General features: G+C 42.2%; 1 protein-coding gene across 1 annotated transcript in view; it reads right to left on the reverse strand.

Annotated features, from left to right (window-relative positions):
• LOC124607159 (pyrethroid hydrolase Ces2e-like) overlaps positions 1–24,030 on the reverse strand; it is a 103,867-nt gene that overhangs the window by 63,529 nt on the left and 16,308 nt on the right. Inside the window, exons 2-3 of the mRNA XM_047139372.1 lie at positions 20,656–20,790; positions 8,154–8,430 (exon numbers count right to left, since the gene is read on the reverse strand). Coding sequence (XP_046995328.1) covers positions 8,154–8,430; positions 20,656–20,790 — 412 coding nt within the window. The remainder of the gene's footprint in view (positions 1–8,153; positions 8,431–20,655; positions 20,791–24,030) is intronic.

Here is a 24,030-nt window from a genome sequence, read left to right on the forward strand (position 1 = left end):
AGTTTACAAATTGAGCAACGTGAGGGACATGCTACAACATTTACTCTCTTCTCATCCACTGCCTTATTAGATTTCCTTCAAGTTTTATGACATCGATACAAGCTAGGGGCAACGTTTCGGTCCCTATATCTTATCCACGATAACTTAAGGGTTCCAATGAGTGTGTTTCAGTCAACATTGCCAAAGATTTTTCTAAATTTGTGAATCCCATAAATATGGGTTTCCGCTCCTTCAAACTATCTTGTAAGGTATGTCATAGAGTCAATATGGACTCTCGTATTCGTACATTTTTCCAGAATTGAACCTGAACCTGTCGCAGACTAAAATAATGTACAAACATACCGAAAAGAAAATACTTCCGTTTAAAAGAAAAGATATAATTTTTTGCGCTGAAGCCAGTTTCAAACAAGAGCAAATTGGATAGGAAAATGAACAAACAGAGAAGTAAATGAGGTCAGGAGTGCTTCTACTGAACTAAAGACTGTTTTGAAAACGAAGATTGTGGTGTTTCTGAAATGGAGATCATAATACCAGCATATACGGCGTATTTTGATGTGGACAGATGGAAGTGGTGTCCTAATGTGACAGCCATTAAAAATCTGAAAACTACTCAGCGATTAAAAGAGAGATGTGTATTGCAAATTTAGCTTCTCGTAAGTTCATACTTTCGTATTTTACTCTGTGTCACTGAGGAGTGCACTGTGGAACAGTGTGGTTTCCAACGGGACACTTGAGGAATCTTTCTTACCAAGACTCTGTCTGTCAGTTGACAGTTATCCTTAAACATATATTTCGTTCCTGAATTCAAGATTACTTTGATCCTAAATGTATGATTACAGGTGGTTATTACGAAAAAATGGGACTGAATTAGGACGATGTTTGACGTAGCTGAACACTTGAAGGGAAAACGCTTCGATGACTGACGTCATTTATTACTTTACACAAAGTACACCCCCTTAGCTGAGTGGTCAGCTCGTCTGACTACGCTGCAGTGGTAACAGGTCCCATTCCCGGCCGGGTCGGAGATTTTTTCTGGTCAGGGACTGGGTGTTGTGTTGCCCTCATCATTTTCATTATCACCGACATGTAAGGTGCCCAATGTGGCGTCAACTAAAAGGACTTGCTACTCGGTGCTCGAACCTCTCCAAGTGGGGTCTCCCGATTTCTCAGTGTCATACGATCACTTCATTTCACTAAACACATATAGTATGAAATAGTTATAACTACCAGATTTGGTTGATTATTGTTGTTAACTGTTTCCAGACAACGCAAATACTAACTAACTCGCTCTATCGGAAGGTCCTTGAGATGATTCACTTTTAGTATCTCTGTAGGTGCTGAAATCATTTCCCTACCTCCTTTCACTGTTCAATTATCATGAGCCTATTAACTTCGCCCTATAGAGCAGAGCTGTTGGTAAGACAGGCGCACTATCTAAACAGGTGTCCGGACAACTGTAAGTGTGCCCACCCATCGCCTTTATGATGTCTTGAACTCTGCTGGGGACAATCTCAATGAGGTTTCTGAGTGAATTTGGAGGCATTGTAGCCCGTTTCTCCCAAGAACCGAAACCAAGGAAGAAGTGATGTTGGACGCTTGGATTCAAAGAGAAGTCGGCGTTGTAAATCAGTCTAAAAGTGTTCCACTGTGCTTAAGTCGGGACGCTAGTCCACTTCAAAAATGTGGTTGTTTACATACAACTGTGTCACAGACGCTGCTTTAAGACAGGGTGCATTGTCACGCTGATACAAAAAATCAAAGTTTCCGAACTGTGCCTCTACTACACAAAGTGTATAATGTTTCAAAATGTGTTCGTATCCTCCCGGAAATAGCGTTTTCTTAAGTACATTAAGGAGACCACACCCTACCACGAAGAGCGCTCCCGTACGTAAAGCCACCTCCTCCATACTTCCCGGTTGACACTACACATGTCAGATAACGTCCTGAAGCAATTCGTCCAACCGAAACCCTTCCATGGCATTGCCCAGAGTGCAGCCTCATTTATCACCAGAATTCACTCGTTTCCTGCCATTCATTGCCCAGTGCAGTCGCTCTTTATATCACCAAAAGAATGGCACTTAACTTTGGTTACAGATATGGGTGATTTGTGATGAACTGCTCGACTATCGTACCCCGTTTTCCATAATTCCCTACGCATAGTGATTGTGTTGGGTTAAGTGCTGTTAGCACTAAGTGGTGTCGTCCGAAGAACGACGGAACTACAAGTAAGGACATTCGCTGCCTGACGAAGCAGTGAATGAGAGACGTCGGCGTAGACACCACCGCTACCGGAAGATTACGTACGTCAGAGAGCAGCACCACTCAGACAACTCCGCAATCCTCGCTTACGACGACAGGAACATTTTACAAGGAATCCCCTTGAGTGGGAGGTCGCAGAAGACCGGTGATGTTTACGGCATTTGAGGCCCCACTCATTGTATACCACGCACCTACAATACTGGCTGCCAATGGCAGCAGGGGGCGGGACTGGAGGTATACAGTGGTGAGCACAGTATCAGGCTAGGGAGCGTAGTTGAACTGCTTAGTTGCCGAGTAACTGACAACAGTGCTAAAGTACTAGAGGTGTTGACACAAAGTAGAGCAATGGCGACAGTAAACAAAGCAGACGTTGCATAATATCTACAACAAAAATCACCGAATTTAACATTTCATTAAAAATAAACCCAAAATATGTACATGGGGAGTAGAATGATGACGATATGTGCTTAACAAGTGAAAGTCAGACTGAAACAGGTGTCGAGCCATACAGTTCATCATCCTTGTCGGACAGGGAGCCACAAATCCCGTCTCCAGTGAAACGCACTAAAGGACAATCGTTGTTCAAGAAGCGGGTGCTAAACAAAATTATGTACATCAAAGATAATTCGCAGTATATAAAGGAAGTAATTACGAAAGGATTTCGTATAAATACGCAGCAATATTACCATGTAGTTCATAAGAGAACTGGTGTTTGCATATTTCGAGGATGCTCGATGTACTTTGTGCGATGTGCATGACAGCGATGTGTATCAAATTTGGTGCGAATTAGATTACATTTTATAGGGATGCAATGGATGGTTGCACAACTTTAAACGGTGCTACAGAATTGGAAGATGTCAGATAATGAAATTTCAAACAAAGTGTCAACTTGACGATGCACAGAAAACTGCGGAATCGGCCAGAAAATTTGTAGGTGACATAAGAAAATGTATCCCATCGTTCTATAAGGTATTGTTTTCAACACTGACTACTTGTGATCAGAAGAGGAAATGCTTATGAAAGGGACCCTGGAAATTAGAGATACAAAGAGAGTTGTATCAAGATCAACTAACATAAAGTCTCAAAGTATTCGTATACAATTTCGTCGACAGTTAATCTGGGTAGTAGATTGGCTGGAAAGTTGTTTATTGTGCTGTGAGAAGCTGGAGGTGCTCTGCCCCTTTACTATTCTTTCTCCTGTTTGTAATCTTGCAAGGATAGTAGGGAATTTTTACGTCACAGCAAATAAGAATTGGAAAATGGGCGTAAGAGAATTATAACCGGGTTACGAGCACTGATTTTGGCCAATAGTTGTTAAAAAAACTTGCTTTTGCTTCATTACTGATCTGCGTACAAGAATCATACTCCTTCAGAGCAAGCTATCCCTCGCGATAAGTGTGTGACATTGCATATCATACCACCCGGAACCACTGGTAAATACAGCTTCTGGATGTTTATTTTTTCTGTGCCTATAAAACATACACTAAAGAGCCAAAGAAACTGGGACACCTGCCTAATGTCCGCCTAGTTAGCTGGGTGGTAACGTGATTGCCTCCCATGCACTGGGTCAGGGTTCGATTCTCGGCCGGGTTGGAGATTTTTCTCCGCTCGTGGACTCTACTCATAATCATTTCATTCTCATCAATAGCCGCAAGTCGCCTAATGTGGCGCCGAATGAAATAAGACTTGCACTTGGCGTCCGAAACCAAATGGGACATTCCGGCCAACAATATCATACGATCATTTCATTTCATACCTGCCTAATATCGTGTAGGGCCCCTACGAGCATGCAGAAGTGCCGCAACACGACGTAACATGGACTCGACTAATGTCTGAAGTAATGCTGGACGGAAGTGACACCATGAATCCTGCAGGGTGAATCTTGCAGGGTGAATCCTGCAGGGTTGGCAATAAATCCGTAAGAGTACGAGGGTGTGAAAATATCTTCTATGAACAGCACGTTGCAAGGCATCCCAGATATGCTCAATAATGTTCATGTCTGGGAAGTTTGGCGGCCAGCGGAATTGTTTAAACTCAGAAGAGTGTTCCTCGAGCAGCTCTGCAGCAATTCTGGACATGTGAAGTGTCGCATTGCCCTACTGGAATTGCCTAAGTCCATCGCAATGCACAATGGACTTGAATGGATGCTGGTGATCAGACAGGATGCTTACGTACATGTCACCTTTCAGTCTTATGTAGACTTATCAGGGGTCCCATACCAGTCCAACTGCATACGCCCCACACAATTACAGAGCCTCCACGAGCCTGAACAACCCCTGCTGACATGCGGTGTCCATGTATTCATGAGGTTGTCTCCCTACTCGTACACACCCATCCACTCAATACAACTTGAAACGAGACTCGTCCGACCAGGCAACATGTTTCCAGTCATCAACAGTTCAATATCAGTGTTGACCGGCCCATGCAAGGCATAAAGTTTTGTGTCGTGGAGTCATCAAGGGTACATGGGTGGACCTTCGGCTTCGAAAGCCCATATCGATGATGCTTCGTTGAATGGTTCTCACTCTGGCACTTCTTGATGCCCCAGCAATGAAATCTGTAGCAATTTGCGGAATGGTTGCATTTCTGTCCCATTGAACGATTCTCTTCAGTCGTCGTTGGTCCCATTCTTGCAGGATCTTTCTCCGGCCACAGCGAAGTCGGAGATTTCATGTTTTACCGGATTCCTGATAAACACGACTTCATCGCTACCTCAGAGGTGCTGTATCCCATCGCTGGTGCACTGACTACAACAGTGCGTTTAAACGCACTTAAATCCTGATAATTTGCCATTGTAGCAGCAGTAACCGATCTAACTATTGCGCCAGACCCTTCTTGTTGCCGACAGCAGCGCCGTATTCTTCCTGTTTACAATTGTCTGTATTTGAATACGCGTGTCTATACAAGTTTTTTTTGGCGATTCAGTGTATTACCGCACTATCTCCAGCTATACCTTAAAGGATAGCCAGAATTACTTTAAGTTCCACAGTACATTGTTTCACATTCTGTTGCATGCCGTCACATTACATCAGATCATCACCTATATGATTCTATACGCATTCTTTAAGAGTGGATACCTACCTGAACGTCCTGCAAGGTTTGTAACTCCCAAGCAGTTCGCCTTCGATCTTCTTGGTGCGGACGTCTGTGATCACTGTGGCTCGCCATTTTTCATTTGGTTTTCGCGGTGCAAGTTAGTGGTTTGTTTTGTATATTTATTGAATGTCGAAGATGTCCACGTTGTGTAGTGTGATGCATACATCCCATAGAAGATTGATCTCTGCATCTCTTATATACTCGTTTTCTGTCACCCTCCTGGTGCAGCATGGTGAGTCATCAGCAGCTAACATTTTTACTATCATAATTATTTATACTGCACCTTCAGATGGGCATTACTGAAGACTAAACTTGCGACCTCGCAATCAAAGGGTTGCTTGTTAGTCAGATCCAACTGCACTATTTGTAGTAGAAGCCAGAACAGTAAACCGAAGTTTAGAGTCAACTGAATATTGAGATATGACTATCATTCTGTCTTGTGTCCAAAGTGGCAAGTTACAGAGTTCAACGATGTAATATATACGAGTACGTAGTCATTTTTGTGCACATTGACTGCTTCAAAGTTAAGTATTTTATATTGTTCAAATTTTAATAAAGTGATTTAATATTTTGTGTGTGCTGCTGATCGATCTCTTCCAGACGTGCATCATGTCTGACATGACCTTCTACAGTGCCACCGCAAATGTCTCCAGCGCTTCTCCGTCCGGCACTACACTTTAGTGCGGCTCCTTCGGCTGACTGCACGCGATTTCTTACAACCACCTTCTGCAGTGCTCGAAGGTCCCAGTCTGTCAGTACGTGAGGTCTGCCTGGTGTTGATGTAACTGTGGTCGTTTTTTCCCATTTCCATTTCACGATGACTTCGTCTACAGTCGACTTGGACAGCGTCCAAGGGTTGAAACGTCCTTGATGCCTTCGCCACCCAGTGACTAGTCCGCATCAGTGAGCTCTCCTAGCTGACCAAATCTGCTGTTAATCTTTCACTACAAAACACACCCCGACTGCTTCTGTAGTGCGGGTCCGCCTCTTTTGATATGTGTAGGTCAATTCTGCGTTAGCCGTCGGCACACGGATCGTGCTGTCGAACGTTAACGTGCAGCGTGGCAAGTTCAACGTGCTGCTCAACGTTGAGGAACGATGCGACTTGGCATATGGTACGTGGGCCCCAACGTGGTATACGCGATCGCAACGCACTCCAGCGGCAGTTGAGGGATGCTTCTAGTTCGTAATCACACAGTTTACTCAACGGTCGCGCGTAAAATTCTCAAGCTAGCTCTATTAAAACGCAAGTTTCCTCCATCGTCCACGAAAAGGAAAGTACCATGTCCAATTAATAAGGAAACAGGCTTATAAAAGTTCCATTACAAACAGTGCATTACAAATTTGGAATACTTCTCTGCATAAGATAAACATTATTTCATCATTACCACATTTTAGTAAAACCCCAAGGTCAGTATTACTTGATCACTGTTCCTACGCAGTAGCAGAATCTTTGCAACATGTGAACTACGAGGCGTAAAAGAAAAAGGAGCAAAACATCTTCATACAAGTAGCGAAAGCTGTCCTGTAGATTAAGCCAATCCAACAAAGTCAACCCTAAAAAAATGGTGAACTGCATAAGATAAACATTATTTCATCATTCCCACATTTTAGTAACACCCCAAGGTCAATCTTACTTGATCACTGTTCCTACGCAGTAGCAGAATCTTTGCAACATGTGAACTACGAGGCGTAAAAGAAAAAGGAGCAAAATGTCTTCATACAAGTAGCGCAAGCTGTCCTGTAGATTAAGCCAATCCAACAAAGTCAAACGTCAAAAAAACGGTGAATTTATATTTACATAACATCAGATATTATAGTATATGCTTATATTAAACTAATAATAAAGTATCAGAACCTAATAAAAACACGAATGTTAGGGAAAAATTTCAGTAGGTTCAAGACCCAAACCACTGCCTCGCTATAAAACTCTTCACTGGTCAGTGACTCTACTCATTACGCTTTTTTTTGATCGTTACAGTTTGTTCTACGTGTTCGAGGCGGACATCCTATGACGTCTGTTCAAGTTATTCGTTGATCCATTAACTCAGTTTTTTTATTATTATTATTGCAGAGGGCAGCTAACCCTCTGACCGAGCATGCTGAGCTACTGTGCCAGCAGCTAAACCAACATCACACCCTTTACAAGTAATCAGGTTATGTTACCCGTTGCTGAAACCCTTAATCGTAGATATGTTACTAACTGAAATTTAATTATAACAAATTGTACCAAGAACAATACGTTTTGGGTGGATCTTCAGTGTGTCGCTGCCTTCAAATAGCCTACTCTCATAATACACAAGGTAAAATAATTCTTTTGCCACGAATATGACGTTTCTCATCATTTTATTGTAACGAATCACACAGATAACAACTGGTTTTCCTGTGATTCTCAATTTGCTGGTGCTCAGAAACAGCATATATACACATAGGCTTGAAATAAATGCCAATATGGCGCCTCACAACTCTGTACTGAAGGGAGACGGAGTGCGTGTGACGTAGGTGGCGTTGTGCCATCTCATTGGTCAACGCTCAGACGCACGCTCAAAATATCTGACATGCTAGATATTGCTCTGCACTTTCGGAAAGACTCCCGAGCGTGCAATTCCACGCTATGACGTCAGAAACTCGGCACGCTCAATCCTTAACGTTAGGATGCACGGTCCGTGTGCCGACGGCTTTACATAGAGATAGTTTTGGTCAGGTGGTATGATGATATAGTGTGTCGCGATCTGGTTGCAGACGGTATTTGTGTAAGGCATTGAAAATATGACCTCCATCAGGATAACAGCACATACCTAAAGCCCCCAGCCGGTAGTTTATGGTGACGAGTATGACACCGTAGGAGACGAGGAAGTCTGGTCCGTACTCGCGGTCCGAGCCCCCACCACGTACGAACCCCCCACCATGCACCCAGAACATGACGGGCAGCTTGGCACCCTCTTCTGGAACGCCCGGCACGTACACGTTCAGGTAGAGGCAGTCCTCCGAGCCGCTGCCGTCCTCTTGGACGCAGTCGCTGCCGTACTGGGTGGCGTTCCGCACTCCAACCCAGCCTGCTGCTGGCTGCGGCGCCTGAGACAAGGGAGAAAAATCGTATCGTGATAAACGAATGTACTAGGCGATTTATGGAACCTGCACTAACTATCTTCTTAGAGACAGTCCCTAAAACAGGAAGAAATCTGAATATTTTGTGGAAATGCACCAGATGATAATGATTACTTCAACAAATATGTCTTTGTTGTTTTGACATAAAATCATTAGCGTGTTATAACATTATATGAAATTAAAATCGGTGTCATATAAAGCTTTATTTTCCAATCAGTCATAAAGCAAAAAATACGTTGAGATTGACGAAAGACCGACCAAAGCCACTGCAGATTGTAGTAGTATACGAAATTAGGGGCCAGTATGATATAGCAGAGATTTCGTGCAGTTAAAGGATGTTTATAACAGCATGAACAACCTGTACGCCTGAATAACGCAACACTCAGCCGTAAATGAATGTAGTGAAATGCGCGATCAAGATATGGGCTTTGTTAATTTTCGCATTTCGGTAAGCGCATCGTACCAGTGAAAAGAGGAACTAGAGCGCTAGAAGAGATTGTTAAACACACGAACCGTTTTAATTGTGGCGACGTACTGTGGTTCCCGGCGTCTTGGCTGACTGTCAGCGCTACGAGGACACACGCTACGCTCTCCTGCACGTGTTGCACCGATAAACTCTTCAGCCTATCAGAGCAACGTCACTGAATAGCCCTGATGAACATTCGTGGCGATAAACATGGAAATTCCTTAAATATACGAAAGCTTGACAGTTCGCAACAGCTTTCAGCCTGTTCCCGGAAGAAAGACGCAGCAAGAGGGCGAAAACGCCGGTCCCGAAGATTCTGGACATGAAGACCCAGTACCAAGTCCCAAGAACTTTGATCACCATCTGATGTACTGCTTGTACTCCATTATCTGACATTAGATACATCGTGCCTTGGACACGTGGTCCAGGGGTAGTGTCTTTCATTCATAATCAAACACGCCTTCGGTCCCGGATTCAATCCCCGCCACTGCCTAAATTTTGATAAATAATCAGCATTGGCGGCCGAAGACTTCCGGCATAAGAAGTCAGCCACATTTTGCCAACGGCCTTGTCAAAGAGGGCGGAGGAGCGGATAGAGGTTCAGGGCACTCTCTTGTCCTAGGGGTGGGAAATTGCCCCTAAAGGCGGAAGAATCAGCAATGATCAACGACATGAGTATGCAGAAGGCAATGGAAACCACTGCATTAAAGACTCGTAACGTGTATCCACAGGACATGTGGCCTGTAATTGAAGAAGTGTCATGATGATTTCTCCATTGGCAAAAGATTCCGGAATAGTCCCCCATTCGGATCTCTGGGAGGGGACTGACAAGGGGGAGGCTACCATGAGAAAAAGATTGAATAATCTACGAAAGGATAACGTTCTACGAGTCGGGGCGTGGAATGTCAGAAGCTTGAACGTGGTAGGGAAACTAGAAAATCTGAAAAGGGAAATGCAAAGGCTCAATCTAGATATAGTAGGGGTCAATGAAGTGAAGTGGAAGGAGGACAAGGATTTTTGGTCAGATGAGTATCGGGTAATATCAACAGCAGCAGAAAATGGTATAACAGGTGTAGGATTCGTTATGAATAGGAAGGTAGTATGAGGATATTGAAAGGGTAATGCAGTATGTAAAGGGGGACGAAAATCTGATAGTCATGGGCGACTGAAATGCAGTTGTAGGGGAAGGAGTAGAAGAAAAGGTCACAGGAGAATATGGCCTTGGGACAAGGAATGAAAGAGGAGAAAGACTAATTGAGTTGTGTAACAAGTTTCAGTTAATAATAGCGAATACCCTGTTCAAGAATAACAAGAGGAGGAGGTATACTTGGAAAAGGCCGGGAGATACGGGAAGATTTCAATTAGATTACATCATGGTCAGACAGAGATTCTGAAATCAGATACTGGATTGTAAGGCGTACCCAGGAGCAGATATAGACTCAGATCACAATATAGTAGTGATGAAGAGTAGGCTGAAGTTCAAGACATTAGTCAGGAAGAATCAATACGCAAAGAAGTGGGATACGGAAGTACTAAGGAATGACGAGATACGTTTGAAGTTCTATAACGCTTTAGATACAGCAATAAGAAATAGCGCAGTAGGCAGTACAGTTGAAGAGGAATGGAAATCTCTATAAAGGGCCATCACAGAAGTTGGGAAGGAAAACATACGTACAAAGAAGGTAGCTACGAGGAAACCATGGGTAACAGAAGAAATACTTCAGTTGATTGATGAAAGGAGGAAGCACAAACACGTTCCGGGAAAATCATGAATACGGAAATACAAGTCGCTGAGGAATGAAATAAATAGGAAGTGCAGGGAAGCTAAGACGAAATGGCTGCAGGAAAAATGTGAAGACATCGAAAAAGATATGATAATCGGAAGGACAGACTCAGCATACAGGAAAGTCAAAACAACCTTTGGTAACATTAAAAGCAACGGTGGTAACATTAAGAATGCAACGGGAATTCCACTGTTAAACGCAGAGGAGAGAGCAGATAGGTGGAAAGAATACATTTAAAGCCTCTATGAGGGTGAAGATTTGTCTGATGTGATAGAAGAAGGAACAGGAGGCGATTTAGAAGAGATAGGGGATCCAGTATTAGAATCGGAATTTAAAAGAGATTTGGAGGATTTACGGTCAAATAAGGCAGAAGGGATAGATAAAATTCCATCAGAATTTCTAAAATCATTGGGGGAAGTGGCAACAAAACGACTATTCACATTGGTGTGTAGAATATATGAGTTTGGTGACATACCATCTGACTTTCGGAAAAGCATCATCCACACAATTCCGAAGACGGCAAGAGCTGATAAGTGTGAGAATTATCGCACAATCAGCTTAACAGCTCATGCATCGAAGCTGCTTACAAGAATAATATACAGAAGAATGGAAAAGAAAATTGAGAATGCGCTAGGTGACGATCAGTCTGGCTTTAGGAAAAGTAAAGGGACGAGAGAGGCAATTCTGACGTTACGGCTAATAATGGAAGCAAGGCAAAAAAAAAAAAAATCAAGACACTTTCATAGGATTTGTTGACCTGGAAATAGCGTTCGACAATATAAAATGGTGCAACTGTTCGAGATTCTGAAAAAAGTAGGGGTAAGCTATAGGGAGAGACGGGTCATATACAATATGTACAACAACCAAGAGGGAATAATAAGAGTGGACGATCAAGAACGAAGTGCTCGTATTAAGAAGGGTGTAAGACAAGGCTGTAGCCTTTCGCCCCTACTCTTCAATCTGTACATCGAGGAAGCAATGATGGAAATAAAAGAAAGGTTCAGGAGTGGAATTAAAATACAAGGTGAAAGGATATCAATGATACGATTCGCTGATGACATTGCTATCCTGAGTGAAAGTGAAGAAGAATTAAATGATCTGCTGAACGGAATGAACAGTCTAATGAGTACACAGTATGGCCAATGACGCTGTCGGTCCCCAGCTACTACTAACCAGGGCCTAAAGCCTGGCCAAAGAACTAGTTTCATCGCCACTCTTTTGCAGAATCGCAGGTTCTTCGTCGGCTACCAAGAACAGCATAGTCGATGGAGAGTACCGGAAAGCGGGCTTTCGCAGGGAACTCTGCTGGCTCCAATTCATATCAGTGTGTACACGAATGGCAAACGCATAGCACTCAAAAGGAGGAGTTTCTTGTATTTCGCTGCCCTTGCTCTAGCCATCCAGTGGATTTTGAATTAGTGGAGAACACCCTCAAGAATGGCCTTAAACAATTTTCCATATACTGCAACACAAACCAGCTGAAACCAAAGCTCACAAAGGCCCAAGTAAGTGCTTTTCATTTGAGAAGTAGGGTAAGTTGCTGCAAATTAAAGATAGTACAGTCAGGTGCCAAACTGAAAGACTATGAGACCTCAAAACACCATGGAGAGCTGCATGAACTGCAAGTCAAATGTTTCCACTTGGAACAATCTTCTACAGAGACTGGCCGGATCACATTGGGTAGTTAACCTGAAACTCAACGAATTTCTGCTATAGCACTATGCTCCTCTGTGACAGAGTATGCTTGTCTTGTTTGGTACAGTTCAATACATACCAAACAGGTGGACATGGCTGCCAATGACACCAGCATAATCATAACACATTGCTTAAAATCCACTCCACGCGAATGACTTTACCACATCGCAGCAATAGCACGACCTCCTGTTCGGAGAGAAGTACCTGCAAATGAGGAAAGGAAGGAAGTGGAGCAGGAGAGAACGCATTCTCTGTACTGGTGCGAACCGCACTCGCAACTCCTGGAGTCAAGGAGGAGTTTCCCTGGAACATCGGGCTCTTAGAGCAAGTGCTGCAAAACTTAGGTTGGAGCTATGGAGCGCTTCGACCTACCTTGTCCCTTGCTGGAAAAAGAGTTTCAGAAGCTCTGTCTCCTGACTATCGGAAGAACATGAATAGACTGAAATCTGGAGTTGGCAGATAAAAGGTTAATTTGGCACGATGGGGCTACGATGGTCAATATGATATTCAGTCTACTGTGGAGAAGACCAGAATGTTCATCACATGCTTCAGTGCCTACTGCATCCAGCCTCCAACAAGAAGATGATCTTAATCAACGAACAGAAAATGCATTGGAAGAGGCCAAGTTTTGGCCAAAAATAATATAGTCATAAATGTCTGTACTATGTAAGTTTTTAGTGCGAGAATAAATAATTCGTGTTGTAATGGGTTTCAAATTCAGCATGTTCATAGATCAGTTCGGTTACGTTTCTAGCATAAGAAATTCCATTAATTACACTCTCACTGTCCACTGAGTTCCTCTTAGTTTGTGGATCTGCGCCAGGTGGTTTAAAGGAACACACTAAACCAGTGCAGAAGTGAAAAGCGGACGTTCTTTCCGCTAAACGCTATTGAAAATGTTTAGACAAATGGCATTTTCATCAGACTGCAGAAACACTCTACTGCCACTAACGAACATCTCGCGTAAGGGCTGTAAAGACAAGAAATTTTTTCCCTCACTCCATCTGCTAGGAAGAGGAAAAGTAACATCTAACAGTGGTACATGGTATCTTTAGTCAAGCACAGTACTGTGGCCTATGGCATATGTACGTAAATGTAAACGCCACCTCAATTTAGATTTTCCTTTTTTTCCCCCTGAGTCGATTCGGATGATCCTTCGGAAAAGAAGAGCTATATTTCCTTCTAATGCTTATCTTATCGAGCCTGTGCTCCATAGCTAATGACTCACACGGAGCCCCTTGTGTGCGAGGTCGCAAGTTGAACTTTTAGTAAGGCCCATCAGGAGGGCGACAGGAAATGTGTGTCTGGGAGGTGCAAAGCTCAACCTTCTGTAGGATGTATGTATTACACTTCACAACATGAACATCGTCGATATTCAAGAAATGTCCATTAAGTTGCATCATGAAAACCGAATGAAAAACGGCGCACCACAGTGTTCAGAAAGATTCGCATCATCAAGATCGAAGACGAACTCCATGGGAGTTGCAAATGGGAGTTACAAACTGTGCACGACGTCCAGCTCGGTATCCACTCTTTTTTTAAAAAAATAAATAAATAAAAAAAAGGCTCTGAGCACTATGGGACTTAACTTCTAATGTCATCAGTCCCCTACAACTTAGAACTACTTAAATCTAACTAACCTAAGGACATCACACACATCCATGCCAGAGGCAGGATTCGAACCTGCGACCGTAGCGGTCGCGCGGTTCCAGACTATAGCGCCTAGAATCGCTCGACCAACCCGGCCGGCTCCACTCCTAAGGAACGCATGCAGAATCATATCGCTATGACTGACAAGGTGATGAGAACTTATGGAATGCGATGGAATGCAACAGAATGCGTAAGAGTCAGTTGTAGAGCTTGTCGTGAAGCTATCAGGCCTGTAAGGCTTATTTGCAGACAGTGGGATAATAATAATAATTATTATTATTATTAGTCGTAAAGCTCCCAACATGGAAGACGCTAAGTAAAGATGGTTCACTTCTGGGGCTTCTTATTCTTCTTGTTTGCCCACCAGGTCTTCATTCTTTGCGAGAATTCAGCTTTTCTTTCTTCGCTCCATTTTGTTCCAGTTCTCGGCGCTTTTGTCTCTGGTTTGACCTCCCATTTGTCAACTTTAAGTTTGAAATTGTTTCTTTTGTTCATGTCTTCAGTAGTAATGTTGGCTAATTCCAGATCTTTCTTTACATTTTTGATCCATTCTCCTCCATTAACAAGGGATGCTACGTATCTTACTATTTTTTTTGTAAGTCTGTGATCGGGAAGTCTCATTATGTGGCCATAGAATTTTAGACGCCTCTTCCTCATGTCTATCTCTATGTTAGAATATTCTTCAATTTTAGAATTTTTCTGTAATCTATACCCCTCTTTGGTCCATCTTGGTCCCAGAATTTTCCTAATGATTTTCCTTTCCTCTTTCTTCAGGTTTTCCATATCTGTTTTCCTTTTAAGTGTCAAGGTTTCGCTGGCATATAGCATTACTGGTTTAATTACCGACTTATAATGTTTAATTTTTGTATTTATAGATAGACATTTTTTATTGTAAATGTTTTGGACCAGCCCTAGACCCCTACGAGCTTTTAATATTCTTTCATGTTGTGAGTATTTTTCAGAAATTATCTCTTCTAAATATTTAAAGTATGGTACCCTCTTAATTTCTCCATATTTGGTTTGTAACTTAGAAATTTTTAGATTTGTTGTTGTAAACACCGTTTTCTCAAAAGATATTTGTAGGCCAACTTTTCCTGCACACTCTTTTAAGGTTTCTATCTGTTTGACTGCCATTTCACTAGAATCTGCCATTATTGCAAGATCGTCTGCGTAGGCTAAGTAGGGGATTTGTAGGTCATCTTTTTTGGTTCCCAGTGATATTGGTTTCCAGTACTTTTCTTTTTTGAGTTCTTTTTCCCATTCTGCCATGACTCTATCCAGAACTAAGTTAAATAACAGAGGTGATAATCCATCACCTTGTCTAACCCCAGTTTTTATCTCAAATGATTTTGAAAGTTTTCCCATGAATTTCACTTTGCATTTTGTATTTGTTAATGTCTGCTCTATGATGTTCCGTGTCTTCTTATCCAGTCCTTGTTCTTCAAGAATTTTAAATAGTGTGGGTCTGTGAATTGAATCATATGCCTTTTTAAAGTCGACAAAGACATATACTGTAGGCTTCCTTCGCATTTGTCTCATCCTTGTAATCAATTTCAAGTTTAAAATTTGTTCTGGACATGATCTGTTTGGTCTGAAACCAGCTTGGAAATCTGAGATTTTGGGTTCTAGCAGTTTTTGTGTTCTTTCAAGAAGACAAGCTGATAATATCTTGTATGTGACGGCAAGTAAGGAGATTCCTCTATAGTTGTTCACATCCGATTTATCCCCTTTTTTATGTAACGGATGTATTAGGGCACATTTCCAATCTTCTGGTATTTCTTCAGTAACCCATATGTTTTGAATAATTTTAACTAGCTCATTTCTTGAGTCAGACCCTAGACTTTTGAGAAATTCGGCTACAATTCCATCTTCTCCTGATGCTTTGTTATTTTTGAGTTTGTTTATGTGTTTGATAATTTCTTCTTCAGTTGGCGGTACAGAGTCTTGCTGTTGCGGGGCTTTAGTGCTGGATATTGGAAGAGCTTCTGTTGGTTCTGGACAGTTTAGTAGCGTTTCAAAATATTTGGCTAATTCTTCACAGTTTTCTTCGTCGCTTAGTGCCAGATTCCCATCTGATTTCCGAAAACAGACATTTTGAGGGATATACCCTTTAATTTGGTTTGCAAAAGTTGTGTAGAATCCATGCGTATTATAATTTTTAAAATCTGCTTCTATTGATTCCAGTTGCTGAGTTACATACTTTCTCTTCTCTTGTCTAATAAGTTTATTTGAAAGTTTCCGTGTTTCTAAAAAGTTTTGAAGAGTTTTCTCATTTTTATTTGAACTGCACAGTGCGATAATATATATTACAGGCACAGAAAAACATCCAGATGCTGAATTGGTCCAGTGGTTCCAGGTGGTACGAACTGAAGAGTCAAACACTTTTCTATGAGGGCAGTTTATTCTAGTTTTACACGCATACCATTCATGGAGAACAATCAAGTCATTGCGTGTGTTAACTAGTGAAAAGTTACATCATAATAATATTGGTCATGATCAATGGACAACGCATTTTAAGGATTTGTTCTAGGAAAATCGGCCTGAATTTTCGTATAAATATGAGGTCAGGATGGAATAGAACGGATTATGGTGTTTAGATATAAAAATTCATTAACAGGATATGAGGTGCAGTATGATAAAGGAGGCCTCAGGTAAGGATTAATATATCCAGAGCTGGCAAAGTTTGGTCCACCGAAATTGTCTGAGATGCTAAGGAGTCTGCTTAAAAGTGTATTAAATGGAGAAGATGTTCCATCGGAATGGAAAACCAGTGAATAATGTAGGGTCACGTAATGATCCAAATAATTATTGGGGATTGGCAGTGTTACCTCCCGTTTGAAGACTACTCGAAGGTACTGACAGATCTGATAGAGAAAGAAACAAGTCACAGACAGCAAGAAGAGCTGGAAGATGGGTGATGGACAACATCTTCACGATTGGACTAATGTATGAAAACGCACGAAGGCTGGACTGGAGACATATGTTGCATTGACTAATTTACAATAATCGACCCATCAGAAAACTGTGGGGGTTGTTGAAAGAGATAAGGTCAGATCAAAGATTACTGAAGGTTGTTAAGAAATTGTATGATAATAACATATCGAGAGTAAGGATGGGAATAGTTGAACAGAGGTTAATAAGAGTTTGCGACGGGCATGTGGGCTGTCATCGACTGTATTTAAGCTGCTTCTAAGAGCAATCCTGCAGTTTTGGCATGGAAAATGCCACGTTGTAACAGTGACAGCAAGACATTTAGTCTTTATTTTGCAGATGTACTAGCAAAAGATAAGGATTATCTAAGCTATATGATAAGAAAACTTTAAGATGAATACAATAAGGCTGGCCTGTGGATGAACATGCAGAAGTATGAATACTTGACTCTTGGAACGAAAAAATAAAAAACTTCGAGGTAGATGGAGCAGTAATTGTAGATGTATAAAAGGCAAGGTATTTTGGGGTATTATTTAATAAACAGGGCACAAGAAATGACGATATTACTAGTAAGATTAGTAAAGGACGAGCTGTAACAAGGGCAATGAACTCCGTTTTATGGAACAAAAAGATAAAAAGAACATCAAGAAGATACTGTATAAGACTACAGTCAGAGGGCAGTTTTGTACGGATCGGAAGGCTGGGATGCTAGAGGGGAAAAAATCTGCTTCTCATTCAGATGAATCACAAGCTATACTAGGATGGATGGGCTAAGAAATGACGTAATATGACAGAAGATGAAAATGGTTAGGGATATCTGTGGCAACATTTAACAGAAACAGCTGATGTGATTTGGCCCTCTGAATAGAATGAAGCAAGATAAAATAGCAAATAGGGTACTACGATAGATACCATCCCAGCGGAAGAAAAGGGGTCACCTATGACGCAACTGGCACTATAATGCAATGCAAGCGATAAGTATGAATGTTGAGGAAAGTCAAGACATAAGGAAATGGTGAATTGGGCGAAGAAGCGGCGCCAGCCGTAGATATCCGCAAGAAGAACAAAAAGAAGAACACAAATAATACTAAAGCAAATTATTCTGACCAGTCACTGGCAAAAAGCAGTGCTCATACCATAGTTGTAGTTGTCTTACGCCAATTTTCCCACTCTTGCTTGCTGTGAAGTAAACATTCCCTACTGCCCTAGCTAGACGACGCAAACGAGAAAGAATAGTACGGGGTGGAGCACCTCCAACTTCTCACTGTACAATAAATAACCTTCCAGCCAATTTGCTATCCAGATCAACTGTCGGCATATTTGTTTAAGAATACGCTGAGTAACTGATGTCAATTGATCTTGGTACAACTTGAAAGTTTACCGTCTTACCTCCTTGCCTAGGGACGCCAGATGAAAGTTGATGTCGTCAAGCCCTGAATCTAAATTGCGCAACGGATAACTCGGGAGAGGAGCTTGAGAGCGCTACCTAGAGAGCGTGTCCTTTCCGTACGATACTAGGCAAGGGGCTGGAGGGCTCACACGCTGATGTGTGGGTCCCTGCATTCTATAGCTTTTATTTTAAATAAATTCCATTAACTTGACTTCTTTGTGATTTTTTAAGGTATGTTAAAGATTGATGAAAGTTGATTTCCTATTTATTTTAAACATTATCACTCGACTTTACAGCGATAGCAGCAATTGTTTCAGTTTACAGATATTACAATTTTACAACTTATAGCTCGCTTATATTATATACTAATCTGCACGCACATTTCTACGGGTAAGACGGAATTGCGTTGGCCAAATGTATACCACCAAAGTCTCCCAATATTTTACATAGGACATTCACTATGTGAGGAGGATAACGGGCAAACTGGGGACCAGATGCTTTAACACAGGGGGTCAAATTTCCGGAATTAAACGAGCACATTCATTACCTTACACAATCCGAAGCTGGAAATAAAAGAATTAGCACAAACATTCAAATACCTCTCTTCCATGCGTGAACATTAAGACAGACGCACTGAGGGCACGTCTGCTCACTTACCCGTCTTCTGTAACACTCTTGGAATATGGCGGGCACCCGGAGGTCTTCCCGGGCCCCGGTGGAGGGGGTGGTCGAACCACTTGGCCGTGACCAACCTCTCCACCCCAAAATCTTGTGCCACTGGAAAGTCTTTGACTTTTACCTGCCTGTGCTGTCTCTCTGATACCCTACCCAGGAGTAAGGTTGGCACTACTATGCTACAGAAGTACTTCCCAACAAAGATTTGGCCACGCTTTACGGAAAGGTGTGAGGAGGATTAGGAAAGTTAATGTGCAGATTCACATCCACGTACAAGAAATGCACAATACACGACACATATAAATACGTATTATGAAGCCTGACACATTTCTTTCCACCCGTCCACATGGGTTCTGTTGGACCCGCGGCCGGCCGCGTCGTGTAATAAAATTGGCTGCGGTGCCGCCTCTGTTTCTGTTTCCTGGTGCGAGCGAGCAGCGAAACCTGCTGCTTATAGAGCGGAAACTACTGTACCGTTTCAAACTCTCTTCGTATTTCTAATTTCCAAGTTTCCTTTCATATGAATTTCCTTTTCAAATCCCGGATGGAAGGAGTTTAAAAGAAGTTTCTTAGTGAACGATGAGAAAGGTTTGTTTATCTCATTTAAAAATTTTCCGGCAGATTCCGAAATCTGATATGCGTCGTCAAGTTGACGCTTTCAGATTTCGTTATCTTACGTCTTCCAATTCTCTAGCATTGTTTGAAGCTGTCTAACCATCTTCTGCTTACCTTTATATCACTGTAAGCTATATCACGCGCGGTTTCATGTGCATCATTATCATGCACATTGAATTGAGAAACCTTGAAACACTCAACCACTAGTTTTTGCAACAAGTGCGCTTTGTCCTCCCTTGACTATCCGTAGTGTTTCTTTAGCACTGCATGGTCATATTGCTGCGGACTTATTCAAAATTTGTTCATAATTGGGTTCTTACTGTACTGCAGATGATCTGCCATGTATGTAGTTTTGTTTAGTACCCTCGCTTTGGACAACGACTGTCCTTTACTGCGTTTCACTGGCGACGGGATTTGTGACTCCCTGTCTGATAAGGATGATGAACTACATAGCTCGACACCTGTTTCAGTATCACTTTCACTTGTTAAGCAGGTATCGTCATCACTGAACTCCTCATGTACATTGTCCGCACAGTTGAGCATATACGACATCACACATTCTTGCAGAGACGCTAATGTTTCATCTGCTACGCATTTCTCACTCTGCGAAATTCTTTTGGTTCCCTTCTAGTAAAATGTCAACTTCGGCAGTTGATGTTGTAGATATAATGGAATGTCTGCTTTGTTTACCGTTGCTATCGCTCTGCTTTATATCAACACCACTAACATCGTAACACTGTTGTGAGTTACCCTCCGACCAGTTTAACCATGCTCATAAACGTTATTGGCCTTTTGCGACCTCACACTCAGGGGGGTTCCTTGGTAGTTCTCAACAGTACGTTGAAACATAATCTTCCTCCATTACTCGCTGATTCATACAATACGTTCCTCGTGGACACTTTCCTCATCAACTAAGCTGTAACCGCATGTCAACTAGACACAGTATCAGTGAACAGGTTGTTACTGTCTGCTGGCAGTAAACTCACAGCGAAACGCATCGCTCCAAGCGGCGGCGCAGCGTATGGGATGCTGAGGAAGGCCGCGTACGTCGTGTTGTAGAGGCTGGTTTTTGTGGTTCCCAGCAGCGTGCCCTCGTTCACGGTCACCAGTATGTCCTCAGCCTGTAGAGAAATTACATATTTACTACAACTTATATAGGTGATTTACCAACAGCATCATTTTAATGAGATTTTCACTCTGCAGCGGAGTGTGCGCTGATATGAAACTTCCTGGCAGATTAAAACTGTGTGCCGGACCGAGACTCGAACTCGGGAACTTTGCCTTTCGCGGGCAAGTGCTCTACCAACTGAGCTGCCCAAGCACGACTCACGCCCCGTCCCCACAGCTTCACTTCTGCCAGTACCTCGTTTCTCACCTTCCAAACTTTGCAGAAGCTCTCCTGCGAACCTTGCAGAACTAGCACTCCCGAAAGAAACGATATTGTGGAGGCATGGCTCAGCCACAGCCTGGGGCATGTTTCCAGAATGAGATTTTCACTCTGCAGCGGAGTGTGCGCTGATATGAAACTTCCTGGCAAATTAAAACTGTGTGCCGGACCGAGTTCGAGTCTCGGTCCGGCACACAGTTTTAATCTGCCAGGAAGTTTTAGCATCATCATCTTCCATCAATGATGTAATTTTGATTACCGAAAATAGCTTCTTGTACATTATGGTCTCTATACCTTTGTACCAAGTTCATGAATCATCAACGATAATCAGATAATATCTGTTGGGTATAAAAGGATGAAGAATTTCGCTGAATCCTTAATATACAAGGTGGAAATGATTTAAACCACCAAACTTCGCGAGGTCGCATGGGATATTGAGACAAATATATTTCTCTAATGTCATATTTTTCTGTGACAAGTTTTTAAACCAGTAGAGGTTGTTTTCTTTGATTAATAATTAATTAAAGCAGTCAATTCTGGGAGGTTGTTGGGGATCATGGAAACACTTTTCTAAAGTGTTTTCTTGTGAGGCACCGTTTTAAGAGGATATTAATCCTACTTGCAGTAGACAAAAACTACCACAAACAATTTTTGATTCTTTATTACCTAGAAACAACAATATTAACACAACAAAATTACTTCAAAAGCCTCCAGTGACTTGTAAACAAAGATTACTCTGGCAGGTCATGTTCTGTCTAATACAATCAAAGACTGCAGGATTGTTCTTAATTTCTCCTGCTGCTGCTAGAACTGTCGGCACAACTAGTCCTCTTCCTATTCAACAGGATTTTTTTAAACTAAGTTGCACATCTCTTCCCAGACCAAACATTCAGAGGGATCAAATCGGGGAATCAAGTAGGACATGGTAGTAGATCACGATAATGGACCACCTCTGCCAACCAACTTTTCTGATAAACAGGACGACTGAAATGTGCGGGCGCCACATCGTACTCGAACCGCACGTGCTGTCTTGTAGAGAGTGCCACGTCACCCGGCAATTCCGGCAATGCTCTGGCGAGGAAATTGTAATAAAGCCGGCTGGTTAATGGCCTAGGTAGGAGATAAATGGGCAAATTAAACAGTCACCAACAATACCTGCCCATACATTCACGCACTTGAAGAGCGCGAGTAAATGTGACATGTGTGTTAAGCTCACAAGAAATATGCACATTGTGGAAGTTGAAGAACCGATCACACCCAAACGTTGCTGCATCTGTAAACACAGCAGAGGTTGGAAATTCAGTATGCATTTGATACTGTTCCAGGTACGACTGCGAAAATTGTGCTCTAAGTGGATAATCATCTGGTTCCACATTGTACACACGCCATAAGTGTAATGGATGTAACAATATTGATCATGAAGGACGTTTCTGACATTCGTCTTATTGGTCCCCACGTTGCCCGCAGTTGAACAAGTGATGGCGGAATGATCTTGCTCCACGCTCGGAGGACAGATTCCTCAAATTGGCGAGTCCACACTGTACGACTTAGTACCTGTCCACGTACTCTGCTAAATGACCCAGCCTCACTCAGCTATTGCTACGCAGCAGTATACCTCAGATATTGTGCGGTACGGCAACTAGGATATTGTTATTGATAAACTCTCTGTTCGAACATTGTAGCTCACTATGTAATTAACACCAACCACGTCAGTGTAGTCATTCAAAATGTATCGGTCCATTAGTAAACAAGTGCTGTGCTGGGCCAGAACGTACAACTTTTAAATGTGAATGTGAGACAGCTATTACAACTGAAGAGTGACGTAGGACTTCTACCATTACAGCAAGAATCGTTCCAACAACAAATCCGACGTTTCAACTGAACAGCGAATAGACCGTCTACTGAATTAAAAAAATGCTCACAGGAAATTACGACAGCAGGCAAAAATATTTGTTTTGGTGTCCCGTGCAACCTCCAAAAGGTTGTCATTTTAAGTAACTTTCACCCTATAGAATACATTACAAATATGAGTGGCTTACAAGAAGTGCATCATATAATAAATTGTTAGACGTGTATGTAAAGTTCTATGGGTAATCTTACAAAGTTTGTGATGTGAACTGAAAGAAAGAAATACTAAATTCTCACAGACATCACTCATAATGTAATGAAATATTCAAACTAGAGTTATTTTGTAGAAAACTGTCATTTCGAGACTGTGGTTGTATATGAATATTGAGAAGCACCCTTCACCATTGCAGACGCAGTTTATGGATCAACATTCTTTGTTGCAACAGGATTTCATGGTCTACATGTAATTATCGGAACAATTTTCTTATCAACATGTCTACTTCGACATTCAATAAACCAATCCTCACCAAGACACCACTTTGGATTTGAAGCAGCAGTTGACTCGTTTTTGACATTACTGTCACATATGCTATGTGATGTTGTTTCATTCTATGCCTATGCTTCAGGGTTATTATACTGTGCATACTTCATTCCGTTTGCTTTGGAGAAAACTTTGCATTTTTCGCAATGGAATGGGGCACTAATGGTGTGGTCTCAAGGCCTTGTTGTCCTTACAAGGCAGTCAGTGAATATAACTAGGAGAGGCACGCCTCCCCTGGGAGATGGGCAGTTTTCGTGGAACGTGGAAGTGAGGCTGTTTTCTGCTTCATGGTATTACGGACAGAGTTGGCGCCCAGGACTAGCTCTGGGCAGGGGTACTGCACTGTCACTGTCACACCTGATTTGCACATTTTTCCCTTTTCTACATGAACTACAAAGGTCAATATACTGAGGCCTGCTTGAGGAGGAAAGTTGCTTTTGCTTCTAAATTTTGGTTATCCAATCAAACTGAGTTACCCTCCCATCACAGTAGGTGCAAATGGCCCGACCAGTGGAGCAAACACTGCTCCTGGCTGGTACCAAACTCATCTTTCTCAATGAGCGTTTTGAATGCAAAGACCAGGAA

This window comes from Schistocerca americana, chromosome 3 (assembly GCF_021461395.2).
Source record: "Schistocerca americana isolate TAMUIC-IGC-003095 chromosome 3, iqSchAmer2.1, whole genome shotgun sequence".
Taxonomy (NCBI): domain Eukaryota; kingdom Metazoa; phylum Arthropoda; class Insecta; order Orthoptera; family Acrididae; genus Schistocerca; species Schistocerca americana.